Source organism: Cervus elaphus, chromosome 13 (assembly GCF_910594005.1).
Source record: "Cervus elaphus chromosome 13, mCerEla1.1, whole genome shotgun sequence".
NCBI classification, from domain to species: Eukaryota; Metazoa; Chordata; class Mammalia; order Artiodactyla; family Cervidae; genus Cervus; species Cervus elaphus.
Window position 1 is genome coordinate 71285216 of NC_057827.1, and position 19777 is coordinate 71304992.

Below are 19777 nucleotides of genomic sequence, written 5' to 3' on the forward strand. Positions count from 1 at the left end.
GCTGGACGCACCGGAAGTGCCTCCGCACTGGGCAGCACAGACAGCACCCAATGTCGGAGGCGCCGCTCATTGGGCGGGAGCTGGAGGCGTGCCCTAGCCTGCTCGGTGATTGGGTACGGGTCCAGCGGGGGCGGGACCTGCGCGGCGATTGGGCGCGGGCTCAGCGGGGGCGGCATCTGCGCGGCGATTGGGCGCGGGAAACCCGCGTTCGCTGGGATTGGACGCGCGGGCGGCGCGCGGTCCGGGGGAGGCCAGTGGAAGCTCCATGGGGAGGCGGCGGCGGCGCCGGCCCGACCCGGCGGACGCGGCCCGGGCTCTGCCCGAGGCCATCGCTGCGTTGAGCCGGACGCTGCCCGCCGCGCCCAGCCCCGAGATCTTCCGCCGCGCCAAGTTTGACCGTCCGGAGGCGGTGAGGCTAGCAGGGCAGGCAGCCGGGCGCGGTGGACCCGTGGGTGGACGAGGGGAGGTGGCCAGCTCCACTGGCAGCCGCTCTTTGATCTCCGCAGGCCCCCGCGCTCTGGCGGCTGCTCTTCCGTGTGCTCTCGCCGCTGTCCGCCGACAGCGCCTCGGTCTCGCTCGCCCTGGGTAAGCCTTCCCGCCAGGCCCGCCCCGGCCCCGCCCACCGCACAGGGCCCCGCCCACCAACCACTCACGGGACAGCCCTCTGCAGAGCCCCGCCCACCGCCCCGCCTCCCCGTCGGACCCGCCGTGGTGACCCCGCCCCTCCCCGCCTCCTGTCTAGGTCCCCGTGTCCCTACTGGACCCTTCCGAGCGTGCTCTCTGCTCTGGGGTCGCGGGTGGGGCCCTTCCTTAGGGTCTGGGGCACTGTCGCCTCCAGTTGGTGGCCTTCCTGAGCTGGCGTCTCCTATCGCAGAGGCTCAAGTCCGCTGGGTGAAGTCGGTGCTGCACTCCCAGGGTTACCCGAGGCGGGCGCTGGTGCAACTCCAGGACGACGGCTCCCAGGGTGGCCGTGAGCTGCTGCTGGCCCTGGCCTGGCTTCTGGCCCGCGGGCCCCTCCCCGAGCGGCTGCTGACCCAGAGCCACGTGAGGCTGGGCGACGAGATGCCCGTGTGCGAGGTGGGTGCAGGAGTGTGAGCCGGGCCCAGCCCGGCCTGGAATCCGGGGTGCGGGAGCTGGATCGGCGGAGTCGGCCCTGTGGGGGTCAGCATTGCCCTCCTTAATGCCCGGGCGAGCACACGGAGGCAGGGCAGGGCCCGGTGTGTCCACAGGGTCTGTCCCCAACTCTTCCTGGCACCCCTCAGACCTGGTGGCGGTCACTTTCATGGGTCTCCTTTCCCTTTCGGGGTCCCTGCATGGGGTGCAGGGGCAGCGTGTGACCATTGCTCCCTTTGCAGTGTGAGGCCCTGGCCAGCCCTGGCCCGCCTGCTCCCCATGTGGAAGCAGAAGGCTCTGTGGACATCCGCCACCTGCAGTGGATGATGGGGAAGCTGCGGCTCCGGTGGCGAAACCTGATGGCCGGTCAGCAGGAGCAGTGCGCCCTCCTGGGCAAGGTAGTGCCGCTCGTGCAGTGCCTCTGTGCCGCACAGGCCTGTCCAGCATTCCCAGCTCGGGATGGGGCCGGCCTTTGGCTGGATATGGGCCTTCCCGTGTCTGGCTGGGGACTAACTGGTTGAGGGTGGCCCGACGGTGGGATGCTGGGGCTCCAGATTGTTCAGGAGGGGCCTTGAGCAGGTGCTGCTGGGTGTCTGTGGGGCAGGGAATCAGGGAAGCCAGTGGGGGAAGGCACCTGGTCCTCCCACCATCTCCTGGGTGTGGGCCTACAGGCAGTGGTCAGCTCTCTCGGGGGTCCTGAAGGCTGGTAGGGCTCAGCTGTGGGGGCACAGGGGTACCCCCACCAGCCCAGGGCATGTTCTGGGCTGAGAGGTGACTGGGTGGGTGGCCTGGGCTCCCTCCAGCATAGGACTCTTTGGTGCTAGAACCCCTGGCAGAGGATCTTTTGCTCTGCTCACCTTTCCTGGAACTTGTCTGGGCTCCAGCTACTCCTGCTGTGTGGGACGTGCCCCCCTGCTGACCTCCCTGCCCCCCAGACCCAGGTAGTGTGTGTCCCTGCCATTGGTCTCACTGGACCACCGAGCCTGTCCGGGGCTGTTTCTGCCACCGCCCAGGCCTGCCACTTGATGAGCTGAGGAGGGTACAGGGGTGCAGGAGCCGGATGGGGGTGCTCCTCCCTCTGCAGGGCCTCCTGGTGGGCCCCGAGCCAGCCTCAGCAGTGCTGACGACTCTCCCTTGCCGGGCCCTCTCTGAACCCCCTTTCCTGGTCTGTACCTTGCCTGGTGCTGGGGGGCGCCCGCACGCTCAGCATGGGGCCTGTGCTGTGTCTCAGATCCACTCGCACACCCGTGGCTGCCACAGTGACCGCAGCCTTGGCCACCTGTCTGTCACCGAAACGGAGCTGCTCAGAGACCCCGAGGGCGGCCGGCAGGTGAGGCTGGTGGGACCGAGGTGGGTGTGGCCCAAGGTGAGAAGGGGCCTGGGAGGGTGGCACACCCAGGCAGTGGATCGGCTGTGGGCTGTGGGTGGTCGTCAAGCTCACCATCTGGCTTGCATGGGGGATGGGCGCAACCTCTGTCCCTCTCTTCGCCCTGGCCTGCCAGTGCCGCCACGAGTGTGTGTGTGGCTGGTACGGTCTGGGCCGCAGGGAGAGCACAGGCATCAGGCGGCTGGCAGCCAGCCGTGGTGGTGGCGGAGGGACGCTGGGATGAAGGAAGATGCTCAGGGTTTGGGCTGGCGGGTGTGGGTGCCTTGAGCCCGTGCAGGTATCACCTGGTGATGGGCTGGGAGCAGCCCTCTTTCTGCTGACCTTCTTTTCAGGAGCCCCCTCCAACACTGTGCCCTGCCCGGGGGCTCGTGTGGCCAGGGGCTCCTGGGACAGGCTCGTGGCCATGACTTGAGTGCTGGACTCTGGCCATCCAGAGTAAGGCCGGCACTGCCCGGCCTGGGGGCACTTGGCCGGGCAGAATGACTGAGGCTCAGGATGGACCCAGCAGGTCTTGGCTGTAGTGCTGTGTGCTCCTGGGGGTCTGCTCCCTGATGTGGGGTCAGGGTGGCCCTGGGACCCACCTGGCTGGCGTTCCTGGCGGCTGTCTGGCTGACTCTGTGGGCAGGAACTGTGTTTGGCCCTTGAGGTGCTGAGGCAGCAGCTGAGTGTACTGAGATGCCCTTGGCTCGGTCCCCTTTTGGGGTGACTCAGCGGGGCCTGGGCCTCCTGCCCCTGGTCCCCTGGTTGGGGGAGCATGGGGACTGTGGCAGCCCCAGCCTGGTGCTGTCTGGGACCCCAGCCTCCGTGGGTGCTGGTGGGGGGGCACTCCCCCTCTGCCTGGGTGCTGGTGCGAGTTGGTGCCACAGGACTGAAAACGGCGTCGTGGCCAGGCCGAGGGGGACGTTGACTTCCTCCCAAGGTTTCCGGACGGTCTGTGGGTAGCAGCTGGGAGCAGCCTACTTGAAGGGCCTGTGCTCTTGGGATGGGTCCCAGAAGCTTCTGGAATGGTCTCTGGTTGCCATCAGTGGTCAGGCACGCTGTGGAGTGGTTACTGCGCTCTCAGTACCTTGTCCCCCATCTGCTTTTGTACGGCCTGTGTGTGGGGGTATGGGCACCCCCGGGACTGTTTTTGGGAACTCATGAAGCTGCTTTTCTCACTCGCCAGCGGGTGTGTGCGTGTGTGTGTGTGTATGTGTGTGTGTGGTATGGGCACATGGCTCCACCCTCCCAGGTCCACAGCCCTCTCCCAGGTCACAGGGCAGTTCTCACTGCAGTAAGCCTGCCTCTGCTCTGCTCTCCACTGGCTTTGGGCTGGGCCCTTGGCCTGGTGTTCGAGGCCGCCACCCCTCCCCCCCCCACTGTCTGGACAGCGGTGTCCAGCCCCTGGTGGCCTGGTGGGCATGCAGATGCTTGTGGCCTGGGGCTCCGCGCAGCCTCTGGGGGAGGAGGCGAGCAGGGCAGCCTCGACGCCGGCTCCAGCTGCTTGTTGGGCCCCAGATCACATTCTGGGCTCTCTTCTAGAGGGAGTGGCCTGGGCCTTCCCAGGGGACCAGAGTCCTGGGGGGCTGCAGAAGCCGATGTGTCTGTCACTTGCCGTGGGCCCTTGGGGTGGACCACGCTTAGCCTCACCCCGTTCAGCTTCCAGAGGTGGTGGCGGCCTGGGCAGGTGGGCGGGGGCTCAGCACAGAGGCCACCTGGGCCCACGCACGCCTGGGGGCAGGGCGGGGTGCAGGGGGCCCTGCGGCTGTGTTCTCCATGCTGGGCCCCGGCCCTGCCTTCCGGTTTAGGGGGGTTACAGGAGTGGGGCTCCCAGAGCCCAGAAGCCTCTGCTGTCCAGGATGCCCAGCTGCCCAAAGCCTCCAGGGTGCAACCGTCTGTCAGCCGGGATGTGGCGTGGCGTCCCCAGTGAGGGGCACCGGCACTCAGCCCCCACCTGCAGGACCCATGGTTGGGGTGGGGATGGGGGCTCCCAGGGTGGTCAAGGGCCTGGTGAGCTTGGCCTGGGGGTGCTGGGGGTGAGGCCGCCCCGCCCCGCCCGTCGGCCTGCTGTACTAGGCTTGGAGGTGGGAGTGAGGTGAGCGCGATAGAGGGGCCCTGTGCTCGGCTCTGACCTGCGGGTCTTGCGTTGCAGCTGCTGCAGCGGCTGGAGACGGAGAACGCGCGGCTGGAGGCAGCCCTGGAGTGGCGGCACCGGGAGCTGGTCTTCTGGCGGTGGATGGTCAGGAGGCGCCCCCCCCCCCGCCCTCCTCTCCCCTCCTCTGCCCTCCCCTCCCCACCCCTCCCCTCCCCTCCCCTCATCTCCCCTGCCCTCCCCTCCTCTCCCCCGCCCTCTCCTCCTCTCCCCTGCCCTCCCCTCTCCGGTCCTCCCCTCCCCTCCCCTCCCTTTCCCTGCCCTCCCCTCCCCTCCCTTTCCCTGCCCTCCCCTCTCCTCCCATGCCCTTCCCTCCCCTGCCCTCCCCTCTCCTCTACTGTCCTCCCCTCCCCTCCCCTCCCCTCCCCTGCCCTCCCCTCTTCTCCCCTGGCCTCCCCTCTCCTGTCCTCCCCTCCCCTCCCCTGCCCTCCCCTGCCCTCCCCTCTCCTGTCCTCCCCTCCCCTCCCCTGCCCTCCCCTGCCCTCCCCTCTCCTGTCCTCCCCTCCCCTCCCCTCCTATGCCCTGCCCTCCCCTCTCCTGCCCTGCCCTCCCCTGCCCTGCCCTGCCCTGCCCCGCCCTCCCCTTCCATCCCTGCCTGGCCCTGGCCACGGCAGCCCTGGGCCTTGGGGGTCTTCCCATTCTCCAGGCAAGAAGAGAGGTCTCGGGGACACCACCTTGCCCAACCCTGAAGGTGGTTTTTCACCTGGGCCTTGGGTTTCGAGTGTGGGGTTCTTTTCAGACATCTGTCTGTCCCATCTCCACCCTTCCCAGCTCCTGGGGAGATCCAGACTCCTCAGAGGGTCTCAGCCTTCTGGAAGTTTGGCCTCTGTGCGTCCCTGGCCTCCAGGCCCCCCGGGGTGAAGGTCATTGTCTAGCCCCCTCTGTGACCTCGGGGAAGGAGCTGAGCCCTGCTCTCTTCCCCGCTGGCTGGGGAACCCGGCCCGTGATCAAGACCCGGGCCTGCCACCCTGCTTCTCACTGAGGTCTCTCCCTGCAGGACACAGTCCTGGACACCTGCCCCCTGGAGGCCTCACCGCCCACGCTTCTGCCTAGGATCCCCGAGCCAGGGGCTGGAGCGGCGGGGCTGCCGGTGCGGGAGCTGCAGGCCTTGCAGGAGGAGCTGCAGGCCCTGCAGGAGGAGCTGCGGGAGGCGGTGGAGGCCCGGCGGGCCGCCTGGCAGGCTGCGGTGAGAGCTGGTTGCGGGCCTGGGCCACTTGACTGTGGACTTCCACGCCAGGGTTGCCCCGTTTGGAAGACGTGGGCTCACCTGCCAGACTCCCCGGTGCCCCACCCTGGCCATCCTGTTGGACGTCTGGAGTACTGGGTGGGGCTGGGGGTGGGCTCCCTGGGGCTGCGCCCTGGGCTCTGAGCAGACCCCCAGGACTCGGCCTGCAGGCAGCAGCCAGGCCCAGTCCCCCTCCACACCTCGGGGCGAAGCTGGGCCCGAGGCAGAGTGGTCCTGAGGGCTCGGGGCTGTGGAGGTGGTCAGGCTGCGGGCCGTGTCCCAGGGCCTAGCACCCCCAGCTTGGGGCTCAGCACCCAGCACTGGATGAGGGTGAGAGCCTGGAGGGGCCGGGCCTTGGTGCCAACTTGGGGAGTCCTCCCGCCCTGGGAGAAGTGACGTCTAGGCAACGGGAGGGGCTGCTGTGGGGCTGGGGGCGGGGGTCAGGCTCAGTGAGAGCCAAGGGGCCCGGGGCCATGTCCTGGTGGACGGGGCGCCCTTGGCTTACTTGCCGCTGTCTCCTGTGCAGGTTGGTGGCCACGGGCCTGAGTGGAGAGCCGCGAGGCGGGCCCTGCAGGCGGCCGTGGCGCAGGACCTGGCAGCCTTGCAGCGGGCCTGGGAGCAGGGCAAGGACCAGGCCCGGCCCCACGGACCCCGCCGGCTGGTGAGGACCGAGGCCAGGGTGCCTGGCGGCCCGGGCCTGTGGGCCACCGAGGCGACGGAGGCGCTCAGGGCCCGGGAGGCTTGCCTAGAGGCGATGCTGCGCCAGCTGCAGGGCCAGTGTCAGCAGGAGCTGGCCAGGCTGGCGGGAGCGCGGCCCGGCCTCATCTGGGTCCCGCCGCCCACACGCGGAGTGCCGCAGGCGCCCCCATGTCCGGGCTGGGCCTTGAATGGGCAGGATCCATCCTCAGCGGCGCAGGCTCTGGGCCCCGGGCCCCACCTTGGGCAGAGCGTGCCTGCTCCCCCCAGGCCTGGGGCAGGCCCGGGCTGTGCCCCCGAGGAGGTTGTGACAGCCCACAGTGGTGCCATGGGCGTCAGGCCTCGGTGAGGACTCAGAGGAACGCCGTGGAGGCCTGTTGGCAGAGCCGAGGCTCCAGCTGGCCTCTGTCGGGGAAGGGGGCACCCCTCAGGCCCGGGGAGTGCCCCTGGGCAGGCTGGCGAGGCGGGGCTGGCCTGGGGCTCCCCAGGTGCTGGACAGATGGGGAGGCCTGCAGCGTGGGGTGGGTGTCGGGCAGCGCACACTGGGCGCCCCTGCACACCCCACTGGGGCCAGCCTGTGCCTGGGACGTGTGTGATGGGAGCCCTGGGTGGGGGCTCTGCTCTGTCCCTGGGGGTGGTGCCCAGGGGCCCGGGAGGGAGGCCAGTGCGGACAGAGGGGCTTTGTTTTCTAGGCCGCAAGGGAGCGGGGCCCAGCTTGACAAAGAGTCATCTGTCTGTGGACGTCCCGCCAGCCCTGTCAGAGCTGGCCTGTCCCCGTCCTGGGAGACTGGTTTCTCGCGCCCATGCCCCACCCCCGTGGGCACAGCCAAGGCTCGGCCTCCTGGTCCAGGCTGCCCTCTCCCCGGGCGCTTGACCTCGACCTGCCGCTGGTTGGCTCAGGCCCTGGACCCCGGGCCCCCCAGAGTATGTTCTCATTGGCACATCCCCCACGCCTGGGGGCACCAGCTGGTCCGGGCCTTTGTCAGAGGTGGGGGCACACCCATGGCGCCTCTGCACTGGCCTCTGGCGCACCGGCCAGACCCGGCAGCGGCGAGCAGACGCCCCTGTGAGGACCGCCTGTCCGACCCTACCCCGTGGCCGGCCCCTGGGCTCTCTGCACCCCCTCCGCGGCTGGAGCCCTCCTGCCAAGGCCGTGGCTCCCTGCTGCCTGCAGTTGGGGTCCAGGTGCCTGACCCAGGCCTTCCGCCTCGGGTGTTGGGGCCACTTCTCGTCTTCCTACCACCGCCCTCCTGCCTGCTGGATGGGAACAAGTCCACGGAAGGACTCCCTGCCTCCTGTGGACTCCCTAGGGCCGTGAGGGCCACGGCCTTTGGGAACCTGAGCTTTAAAAACGCAAGTGGAAACTCAGTGCCTTGGGGCTGTCACTCCCCCGCTGACCCTCCGGCCCAGTACAGTTCAGTCAGAAGCCCCATGTGTCCGTGGGACTTGGGGCGCTGATCCTGAAACACGAGGTGGACCAGCCTGAGAGGCCAGGCTGGTGGGCGGCAGGGCCCCTGGGGTCGGGCTCCTCCTGCTGCTGTAATAAGTGAGTGTGGTCCTGATCCGGCCACTCCAGGGGACTGAGGTCCAGTGGGCAGGCAGGAGGCCCTGGAGAGTCTGCCCTGGGCCTCAGACCTCACGGGCTCCTTCTCTGACTCTTCACTGCTTCTCCACATCTGTACTCCCCCTGATCTGCCGGCCACCAGAGTCCCCTTCTGCGTGTGACGTGACAGGTTCACAGGCCTGACCCCAGGGCTCAGACCCTGCCCGCCACCCCTGGCCCCGCGTGGGGGAGCGCAGGCCCACGTGTACCCTGGAGCCGAACTGGCTGCTCCACCCGCAGACACAGCCCTGCAGGAGGCGGGCACGCCACGCCCCACTCAGTGGGGAGTCATGGCATGGAGGCGGAGGCCTGGTCACTGAAAGAAGCCGGAGCTGCAGCTCGTTGTGACACCTGCCTGTGTCAAGGCTGGAGTGGAGCGGATGGAGCTGTCTGTCCAGGGGCCTCAGAGGAGAGGAAACAGGTGATCAGATGAATGACCAGACAGTCGCCTTCGCTGTAACCAGGGACGATGGGCAGGGCCGCCTGTGGGTGAGGGGGGCGGGGCGCCTGGATTCGAACCGCGCCCCCCCAAGGCCCCCTCAGGCACGTCTTTCGAGGTGGGCGTCCCACTGTCACCAAGGGGAGAGGCAGGGAGCGAGGGTCATGGCAGCAGGCCCCCTGCCGAGGCCTGGGGTCCAGGGTCCAAAGGTCCGAGTCCTAGAAAACAAGCACGCTGCAGAAGACACGCAGGAGACCCTCAAGAAGAACAGCCACGACCCGGGCAGTGGGGGCTCGCACCCTCGGGGCCTCCCTGGGGTCCCGCCGTGAAGACCCTGTGCTTCTGCCGCAGGACGGGCTGGTTCTACCCCTGGTCGAGGACATAAGATCCTCGGGTGATGCAGCCAAAAAAAGGCACTGATCACGCGCGTGTGACCTTGGGGACGTGCGGCTCTGGGGTCCCACTCGCCCCAGAGGGCAGGGCCTCAGAAGGCAGGGCGGGGGCCCGGGGGCCCCCCGCACCCAGACTCTCACCCCCACCGCTCCGTCTCCGTGGTCCTCCGGGCGCTGGGCCTCCCTGTCTACTGGCCCCCTCCCTTGCCTTATTCACACTGGTCGACCTTGGCCTGACCTTGGCCTGGGGACGCGGCTCGCTAGTCAGGACCACAGGCCCCCAGATGCCCTTCCCTGTGGCCTGAGGGTGTCCCCGGGTCCCACTGAAGTCCAGGTGCGGGTGGGCAGGAGCATCTCAGAGCGGCATGTAGGAGACAGTCCCTGCCGGTGGGGCCCAGCTGGCCACCCATGTCCTCCCTGTGGGCGTGGCCGCTGCCCACGAGATGCCTGTGAGCTCTGGGGCCTCAGCTGGGTCCTGGCTGCCGAGTGCGGCCGGGCACCGGGCTCTCCCCTTGGGGCTGGGCTGACTCTCCACTTGTCCGGCAGCCAGGACCGCCACGGTGCCCGTGTGCCTGCCCTGGGGCCACCCCCGGTGCCCGGGGGAGAGCGGACACCCAGACGAACCTGCATAAGGGGCGGGGGCTGCGCCGTGTGGGGTGGGGAGGCCCGAGGCGACAGCGGTGGTCAGAGTAGGCCTGCCCGGGGTGAGGGCAGTGGGGGGGGGGGGGACTGGGGGGAGGACAGAGTGCTGTGTGTCCTGTCCAGGAGGGGGGTCAGGAAACGGGGTGCTTCCGGGGAGGCTGCATGGGAGGGGCACGGACTGCAGGCTCTTGTGTCTCTGGCGGGGGTACCCTGTCTAGGGCCAGGTCCTGTCTTGGTTCTGAACAGCCCCTCTGCCCCCGGGTGGGGAGGGTCTGGGGCTCAGTGAGGGGTGGGTGAGGTCAGGCTGGCGCCTGGGGTCTGTTGCTCTCTTGGCCGTGGGGCATGTCCGCTGGTGGCTCCTCTGGAAAGTCATTTTTCCTCTTAGAGCCTCTCTCTCTCTCTTTTTGGTGGCGCTGTGTCTTCACTGCGGCCGTCTGGTTGGGGCTCTGGGGCTTGGTTGTGGTGTGTGGGACCGGAGATGCCAGCGAGGGGCCGCATCGGTCCCCCTGCACTGGGAGTGTGCAGTCTCATGCACTTGGCCAGCAGGGCATTCCCTCTTCCAGTCTTTATTTACAAGTCCCGTCTCTCCCCTTCCCACTTAGGGACATTTTTAAATTGTAAAAAACACATCACTGAATTTGCCATCTTAATCTGCCTGCCAATGCAGGAGACACTGGAGACACAGGTTCAACCCCTGGGTGGGGAAGATCCCCTGGAGAAGGGAACAGCAACCTACTCCAGTGTTCTTGCTTGGAGACTCCCAGGGACAGAGGAGCCTGGCGGGCTACAGTCCATGGGGTCGCAAAAAGAGTTGGACACGATTGGACGTGAACACAAAATCACTTTTTAAAAATTGAAATATAGTAGATTTACAATACTGTTAGTTTTGGGTATATAGCAAAATGATTCAATTATATATATATATATATTTCAGATTCTTTTCCATGGCTTCCCAGGTGGCTCAGTTGGTAAAGTGTCTGCCTGCAACGCGGGAGACCTGGGTTTGATATCTGGGTCGGGAAGATTCCCTGGAGAAGGAAATGGCAACCTACTCCAGTACTCTTGCCTGGAAAATTCCATGGGCAGAGGAGCCTGGTAGGCTACAGTCCATGTGGTTGCAAAGAGTCGGACACGACTGTGTGACTCCGCTTTTTTTCCCACAAGATATTGACTGTATTTCCCTGTGTCTTTCCCTAAGTCTTTGTTGCCTATCTGTCTCACGTTTACTATACTGTGTCTTTAATACCATGAAAGTGAGAATGTTGGTCGCTCTGCTGTGTCTGACTCTGTGGCCCCAGGCTCCTCTGTCCTTGGGGTTCTCCAGGCAAGAGGACTGGAGAGGGTTGCTGTTTCCTCCTCCAGGGGGTCTCAATCCCACATTCCCGACTGATTCTTCCCTGCCCCGTTTCCCCTTCTGTAACCATAAGTTTTTCTTTTTTTTCTATGTCTGTGAGTCTGCTTCTTCTTTTTTTTAAATTAATAGATTAATGACTTTTGGCTGCACTGGGCCTTCGCTGCTCTGTTCAGGCTTCCTCTAGTTGTGGCGGGGGCTGGCCTTTTGTGCGGTGCTCTGGCTTCTCACTGCAGCGGCTTTTCTCCTGGAGCACAGGCTCTAGGCTCACGGGCTTCAGTAGTTGTGGCTTACGGGCTTAGCTGCCCGGCAGCATGTGGAATCCTCCCAGACCAGGGATCGCACCCCTGTCCCTTGCACTGGCAGTCAGACTCCCAACCACTCGGCCACCAGGGAAGTCCTGAGTCTACTTCTGTTTTGTAAATAAATTCATCTGTATCATTTTTTAGTTTCCATCTGTAAATGATAAATAATATTAATATTTCTCTTTCTCTTTGTGACTTCTCTTAGTGTTATAATGTCTAGGTCCACCCATGTTGCTAAAAGTGGCATTATTTCATTCTTTTTTATGCTATCCTAACCATTTATTTTCAGATCGAATGCTGCCACCTGAATTAATTGATCCATGTGGATTTTTGCCTGATGTTTGCTGACTCTCAAAAATTGGTTTGCAGGAAGTTCCTTGAAAATTTGAGCTATGAATACCTCATTGGTTTTACACATTATAGATATCTTCTCCACTCTGTCCCCCTCATAGCTTAGTTGATAAAGAATCTGCCTGCAATACAGGAGACTCTAGTTCAATCCCTGGGTTGGGAAGATCCCTTGGAGAAGGAAAGGCTACCCACTCCAGTATTCTGGCCTGGAGAATGCCATGGACTGTTTGGACAGGGTCGCAAAGAGTCGGACATGACTGAGCGACTTTCACTTTCACTTTCCATTCTGTCGTTGGCTAAAAATTTGCTCATGGTTTCCCTTTGTTGAATAGAAAATTTAAATTTTGTTTTAATTGAATTATGTTTTTGCCTCTTGCTTTTTATAGTCAGCATTTGAAGACGTGCTTCTGTCTCGTGTCATATTCTCCGCATTTCCTTCTGTCAGTTTTTGCTTCATTCCATCCAGAGTTCACCCCTGGAACTCTGTGTGTGGAATCAGGCAGGAGTCCAGGTCTCTTGCATGCAGTGAGTCAGTTTCCAATACCGTCTACACACAAGCATGCCCTGTCCTGGGTCTGTGCTGTCAGCTTCTCCACACTCAGCCCCCTTCTCTTCCACCGGGCAGCTCAGGCACCAGTACCATGCCGCTTTCAGCACCCCGTGCTTCGTCAGGGTTCACCCTTAGGAGCAGAACCAGTAGAGGTTCTAAATGAAGAGATGCGCTGTCTGCGGTTGCTGGTGTAGAAAGATCCCGTGGTGACGGCAGCTTCACTGTGGCCATCTTGCTAACGCTTACCAGTCAGCATGGTGGTCCTGTTCTTAGTCTTCAAGGGCACACATCTAAGGCTTCCCCGTGAAGAACAGTGCGTCTCTGCTCTTCTGGTACATAACTTTTTACAACTTTTAGAAAGTTTCTTTCACTCTTATTTTCCTAAGAGCCTTTTTAGAATCATAACTATCAAATGCTTTATCTTCATTAATTAAGACAGTCATATGATTTTCTCCTTTATCATGACGAATTACATTATATTAATACTTCAGCACCCTTTCCAAAGTCAAACCACCCTTGCATTCCTGTGAGAAGTCCTGTTTGATCACGATGCTGTTAACATTTAAATATGCAGTTGGTTTTGGTTAGGTATAATTTTATTTAGAACATTTATATCAATACTCGAGGGGAAATGGGCCTGTGACTGACTTTCTTCTCTTTTTTCTTTATTTCCCTTACTATACTTTGGGATCAAGGTTACGTTGGCCTCAGCATAGCCTCTGCTGTCTATTTTTTGGAATAACTTATTAAGGTAGGAATTAATTATGCCTTGAAACTTTTCTCTTAGTCACACTAGCACTCAGGCTGTTAGCTCCTTGACCAGGGATTGAACCTGTGCCCCCTGCACTGGGAGTGTGGAGTCTTTTTTTTTTAAGATTTATTTATTTGGCTGCACTGGCTCTTCACTGCTGTGCACGAGCGTCCTCTGGTTGTGGCAGGCAGGAGCGCCTCTGTTGCAACATGCAGGCGTCTCATTGCTTGGTGGACCTCTCTGTTGTGGAGCATGAGCTCTAGGCATATGGGCTCAGTAGTTTGTGGCAATTGGGCTTAGTTGCCCTGCGGCATGTGGGATCTTCCCGGACCAGGGGTCAAACCCATTACCCCTGCATTGGCAGGTGGATCCTTAACCACTAGACCACCAGGGAAGGCCTGGGAATGTGGAGTCTTAACCACTGGGCTGGCGAAGTCCTGAACTTGACTTTTACCGAGTAAAGGTTTTTGATTTTGATGAGGTCCAGGTCATCACTTTATCTCTCGTGGGCTGTGCTTTTGGTGTCACGTTTTTTTTTTTTTTTTTTTTTTTTTTAACCAGTCCCAGGTCATGAAGATTTCCTTTTATGTTTCCTTCTGCAAATTTATAGTTTTTACATTTAGACATACTAACCACTTTGTGTTAATTTTTGTGTTAGATATTAGGCTAGTTTAAGGATTGTTTTTTTTTTTTTGGCGTATGAATGTCCAGTTAGTGAAAATTCTATCCCTTCTCTGTCGAATCACCTTCACACCTTAGTTAGAGCTTACTGGTCGCGTCAGCAAAGCAGGGGTGGAAAGGACCTTCCCCAGGCTGCTGACAGGTATCTGCCACTTTCGAGAGACTTGTATCCAAAACACAGAAGGAAGTCCCTCCTACAGCTCAACAGTAAGAGCACCACAGCACAGTGGGAAATGGGCAGCGGGTTTGAACAGATGTTTCTCCAAAGAAGATACACGCTGGAGCAGTAAGCAGGTGATGGGATGCCCAGCATCATGAGCCACAATGGAAAAGGCAGCTCCAACTCTGAGGAAATAGATACTCCGTCACCCACAGGGTGGCTGTAATAAAAAATACTGACAGGGAGCAATCACTGGGGAAAATGTGAAGAAATTGGAACCCTTATATATTGCTGGTGAGAATGTAAAACAGTCTGAAAAACAGCAATTCCTCAAATTGTTAAACATGGAGTTACATCATGACCCAGCAATTCCACTCCTAGGTATACACTCAAAAGAAATGAAGACACAGGTCCACATAAAATCTTGTTCAGAAAAAATATTGTATAAAGTGTCCATTGCAATATTATTTATAACCAAAACGTGGGAACAACATAAATGTTCAACTGAAAAATAGATAATAAAATAAATCTGGAGTAAATAATGGAAGGTTACTTGGCAATAAAAAAGACTAAAGTAATGACAGACTCATTTGCTTTGTAAATTAAGTCACAAAAGACCACACTGTATGATTTTATTAGCATGAAATGTCCAGAATAGGCAAAGCTAAGGAATAGATTAGTGGTTGCCTAGAGTTTGGGAAATAATCGGGGATTGATTGCTAAGTCTGGGGCTTCTTTTTGGGGGTGATGAAAATGTTCTAAGATTATGACGTGTGAATATACTAAAAAACCTTGAATTGTAAACTTCAAATGTGTGAATTGAATAGTATGTGAATTATAATAAGCCTGATTAAAGAGTCGACCACACTGGTGTGGGTTTATTTCTGGACTCCAGTTTGTTCATATAGATCTACGCGCTTATCCTTTGACAATACCAACTGTTTTGATTACTTCAGATTTACAATGTCTTTTTTAAAAAAGTTATTTATTTGGCTTCCCTAGGTCTTAGTTGCAGCATGTGGGATTTAGTTCTCTGACCAAGGATTGAATCTGGGCCCCTTGCATTGGGAGTAGTGTGTTAGCCACTGGGCCACCAGAGAAGTCCCCTACAATAAGTCTTAAAATTGGTTAGTGAGAATCCTCCAACTTCTCCCCTTCTTTCCCAGAATTGTCTTGGCTACTGTCTATATACATTTACATTTCTATATAAATTTTAGAGTGACTTTGTCTGTGTCTACACAATTTCCTCCATGGATTTTGATTGGAGTTGCATTACATCAGTAGGTCATTTTGGAGGAGAACTGGCATCTTAACTACATTGCATCTTCTACCTCATGAACACAGTTTTCTATTTATTTAGTTCTTGATTTCTTTCATCAGCATTTTGCAATTTTCAGCACACAGATCCTATACATGTTTTGTTAGATTTATATCAAAGTATTTAATTTTGAGGGGAGCTAAAGTGTTATTCCTCTAAAATTTTTGGTTTTCACTTGTTTGCTTCTAGTAGAAGCAGAATTGAAGTTGTTTTGACCTTGTATCCTACAGCCTTGCTAAGCTCACTTATTTGTACTCAGATATTTTAAGTAGAACATTTGGAATTTTCTATATAGACTTTATTATCATCTATGAATAGAGAGGGTGTTTCCCAGGTAGCACAGTGGTCAAGAACCTCCCTGCCAATGCAGGAGACAAAAAAGATGTGGGTTGGATCCCTGGGTTGGGAAGATCCCCTGCAGAAGGTCATGACAACCCATTCTAATATTCTTGCCTGAAGATTCCCATGGACAGAGAAGCCTGGTGGGCTACAGTCCATGCGGTTGCAAAGAATTGGACACAACTGAAGCGACTTAGCACACACTCACGCATGCATGCATGAATAGAAAGAGTCTTCTTACTTTCTATTATGTATGTCATTTATTTTTCTTATTTTATTGCATTGGCTAGGACTGCTGGCCAATAGTGAATAGTGGATACAGGGGACATCTTTGCCTTGTTTCTGATCTTAAACACCCAGTCCTTCAGAATTAACTATCACATTAGCTGTAGATTTGTTTTTTTTCTCTCTCTCTTTGAGATGTCTTTTACTTTACTATATTTAGTAACGATTTTCCTGTTTCTAGTTTGCTGAGAGTATTTATCATGAGTGGATACTGAATTCTGTCAAATGGTTTCTTTACATGAATTTATATGCTCATGTGATTTCTTCTTTAGACTGTTAATACAGTGGATCATACTGATTTATTTTCCCATGTGGAACCAGCCTTGTTTTTCTGAGGTAATCTTCATGTGGTTGTGGTTTTGTTTTTTTATGTTGCTTGATTCTATTTGCTAATACTGTTGCTTAATTCTATTTGCTAATATTTTGATGAGGATTTTTATGACATGATGACATTGGAGTTTCTTTCCCCTTGTGGGTTGGCTGGATTTTCCCTGGTTCTTCATATGCAGAGTAATGTTGGATTGTATCCTGCATATTTAAACATTATTTCATAAATATCTGGTTTTATTTAAATTCCATTGAGAATGGTGACATTTTTGTTTTAGCACACAATCAACCCAGTTGGGTTCAAGCTGCACATTCCAAATAGCCTTGTGTGGATAGCGGTGTCAACGTCAGTTCTGCTTTCAAAGCCGTTGCAGTGTTGTGTGAATTCTGTCCTCTGTGGGCACTGCTAAGTGACCGGTGCGGGACCTGGGCAACGCTGTGTCCTGCGGCTCGGTTCTGGGACTTGGTGTGACACACACAGCTTGGGGCTGAGCCCAGAAGTCATAAACCACCGCATGGTTGCTCTCTGGAGCCCCTTCTCTGGCTTGTCTCTGTCACTTTCTGGCTGCCTGGGGCTCCGCTTTCCAGTCCTCTGGCAGAAGTCTGGGGCCTTACTCACCTCACCCTCCTGTACACTCCCCCAGACTGAGCCTGCATCTTGAGACAGAAAAGTCCTGGCTCTCCCCCTCCCCTCAAGGCAAGTGGGCCCCACCCTCTGGACCATGTCTCCTCTGACTGGAGAAGAGGGACCTCCCCCTAAAGAGGTGCTTGTGAGGCCTGCTGCAGTGACTGCAGCCTGCGGAGAGGTGGGACTGCCCAGGGGCCCCAAACCAGCAAACAGAGCCACCCCTCCCCACCCCTCTCCTCTCCCTCCCGGAGCCCCCTGGCGCAGGTGGAGGCCAGCCCAGGGACACAGAAGGAAGACCCTGAAACTCCCCACCAGGCTGTGCTTCCCGTCCTGGTCCCCCCGCCCCCGCCCGTTTCTGCTCTGTCTTCAGAGGCCTCGGTGCCTCCTGCACAACCTTCTCCCTGCAGGTGCTTTGGCGGGGAGGGGCCAGGTCGGCCGAGTTACTCCATCTCACCCGAAACGGGAACCCAGGAGACGTGAAAGAAAAAGACCACACACATACATGACTCCTTGGTCTCGCCTGGGCAGCTCTTCCTGTCTCACCACCTTCGGCTTTTCTTTACCGAAGTGAGTGTGTGTGTGCGTACACGCATTGTATTCTGGACTGCTGGAGCGAGAACTGCAGGCACCCTGACAATCCACCTGGACACGTCATCACGCCTCGCTCCAGAAATGGTCTCCTGGGGAGCATCCACCCTGGAGACCCCCGTGGCGATGCCACACACCACCCTTCTTCAGTGCATATTTGCACGATCAGTCCTTCCCCATCCATACGCTCATGATTTATATGTGTCCCTTGTAAACAGGATGTATTTTGATTTAAAAAGAAAAACAAAAGACTGATCATCTTAGTCTTTCCATGGGAATGTTTAGTCCATTTGCATCTAATGTAATTACTGATAAATTAGTTTGTAAACCTGCTGTCTTTAGAAGTTTTCTAATTTCTGCAGCTGCTCTATTCCCCCCACCCCCCTCCCTTTCTTGTCCATGGGGCTGATTAGGCAGAAAAGTTCCATGGTTTCTTCCCACGGGTGTGAGCACTAGGTCTGCTTGTGTTCCTTCCACTCTGCAGCAAGAAGCTGCCAAGCGCCGTCTTAACTCACTACAGGTAGCCCTCTGCATTTCACTCTTACTTCACAGGCCATTGTTGGTTTGTATTTTATCTTCATGTTTTCTAAAACAGTATCATTCCTAAGCACCTGTAATTTTTTTTAATGTGCCTCAGTCCACTTTTTTTTTTAAAGAGCCGTTGTTGAATTTGTTACAACATTGCTTCTGTTTTTAAGTTTTGTGTTTTCAGACAAGTGGCTTGTGGGACTTCAGCTCTTTGACCAGGGATCAAATGTGCATCCCCTACATTGGAAGGTGAGGTCTCAACCACTGGACTGCCAGGGCAGTCCCAGTTTACATTTTTATGTTTTAAAAAAATATTTATTTGGCTTCGGCAGGTCTTCGTTGCAGCATGCGGGATCTTCGGTCTTCCCTGCAGCACGAAGGGGTGGAACCCAGGCCCCCTGCAGTGGGAGCACAGAGTCTCAGCCACTGGACCTCCAGGGAGGCCCTGCTAAGCATTATCATCACTACTGTAATAGTCTGTGTTAAGATTGCCCCGTGGATTTCCTGCGTCTTGCGCTCAGCTCTCCCTCCTGCCTCCCTGATCTTATATCTGGGATTCGTTTCTTTGCCCCGAGTGCCTCCTTTAGCAAGCCTGCTACAGCAAACTCTGTCTCTGAGTAAAGTCAGATTTTAGGTCGGCAGTTGTATTAGTAACCCACTGCTGCTGTGACAAGTTGCCACGGATGAACGCAGCACATATTCAGTCTTACAGTTCTGCAGTCTCACTGGGCTAAAATCCAGATGCTCTAGAGGAGAGTGGTTTCTGTGCCTTTCCAGCTTCTAGAGGCGCCTGTATTTCTTGGCTCCTGGCCACTCCCTGCACCTTCCAAGCTGGCTGTAGCCTCTTCAGATCTCTGTGACCCTGGAACCCCACCTCCCTCCCACAAGGAGGCTGGTGATGACAACGCCTGCCCTGGCAATCTGGGATGATCCCAGATCGCAAGGCCTATGATTTAATCACGTCATCCTGAGGGAGTCGGCATGCGTCCTAAGTGTTCTGGGCCTGGCCGGGGAGGGGGGTGGGGTGGGGGGGGGTGGGCAGGGTGTGGACACACAGATGGGGGACTGGGAGGCAAGAGCTGGGTGCTGGGGCAGTGAGGGGTGCGTGGCGTGCAGAGCACTGACTCAGGCATGCAGAGACTTTCCCAGCAGCCCCTGGGTGAGTGGGGAGGGCAGAGGGAGACGGGAGGTGGGCAGGGAGGCCTGGCCGGCAGCCCCGCCTCGAGGGCAGATGGCGGTGGGAGGTGTGGGCTCAGGGCACCCAGCCCTGGCCTCCTCTACCTCCCCAGCCAGCCAGGGTGGGTCTGCCACGGGGTTGCTGGTGGTGCCCGCTGACCAGTCAGAACCTGCACCTCCATGCTACAGGAAGTGGCCTTGGTACCCGGGCCCCTGGTCCCTGGAGACCTTCCTGGGGAAGGTAAACTATCATCGGGGATCTGGGGCCCCTCCCTGGGCACAGAGGCATCTGTGAGGCCCTGACTGCACTTCCGCCAGTGAGAGCCAGTGTATGAGAGGCTGCGGGTGCTGGTATCCGGCAGTCAACCATCCTGAGAGCTCAGCTCCAGAGCATCTCAGCGTCTCCCTCATGCTTCTCAGGGTCGGCCCAGGAGGGCTTGCTGGCTCCAGGGCGCCCCTGGGGGCCTGGTGCTGGGGAAGGGCACATCATCCGTGCCCATCATCTGCAGAGACTCAGCCACCTGTGTGGGACCAGGCACTGCCCGGGCCTGGGTGCGAGCAGACAGGTGCGGGGGACCCAGGGGGTCCTTTCACCTTCTGATCTGCTCTCCTCCGTCAGAGGCAGCAGGCAGGCAGAGGGTGCGCGTCCCGGGGTGGACGTGGCTGCGATGTTGGGGGCGGTGCTCAGTGAGGGCCGGCGGGGGGGAGGGTACTCCGGTGGGTGGAAAGCGGCCTGAGCCTCCAAACCTTAGCATGCTCCCCGATGGCTGCCCACTGCTCCTGTTCTCTGGCCTCAGATGAGGACTGGGGA

At 58.2% G+C, this 19777-nt stretch overlaps 1 protein-coding gene across 1 annotated transcript; it reads left to right on the plus strand.

The window, feature by feature from the left end:
* The first annotated feature begins 121 nt into the window (after positions 1-121).
* Positions 122-10391, plus strand: TEDC1 (tubulin epsilon and delta complex 1). Its single transcript, XM_043922315.1, has 8 exons — positions 122-409; positions 507-585; positions 875-1077; positions 1356-1511; positions 2345-2443; positions 4632-4718; positions 5629-5817; positions 6383-10391. Exons 1-8 carry the CDS (start codon positions 266-268, stop codon positions 6899-6901), a joined length of 1476 nt encoding a protein of 491 aa, XP_043778250.1. The 5' UTR covers positions 122-265; the 3' UTR covers positions 6902-10391.
* The last annotated feature ends 9386 nt before the right edge of the window (positions 10392-19777 follow it).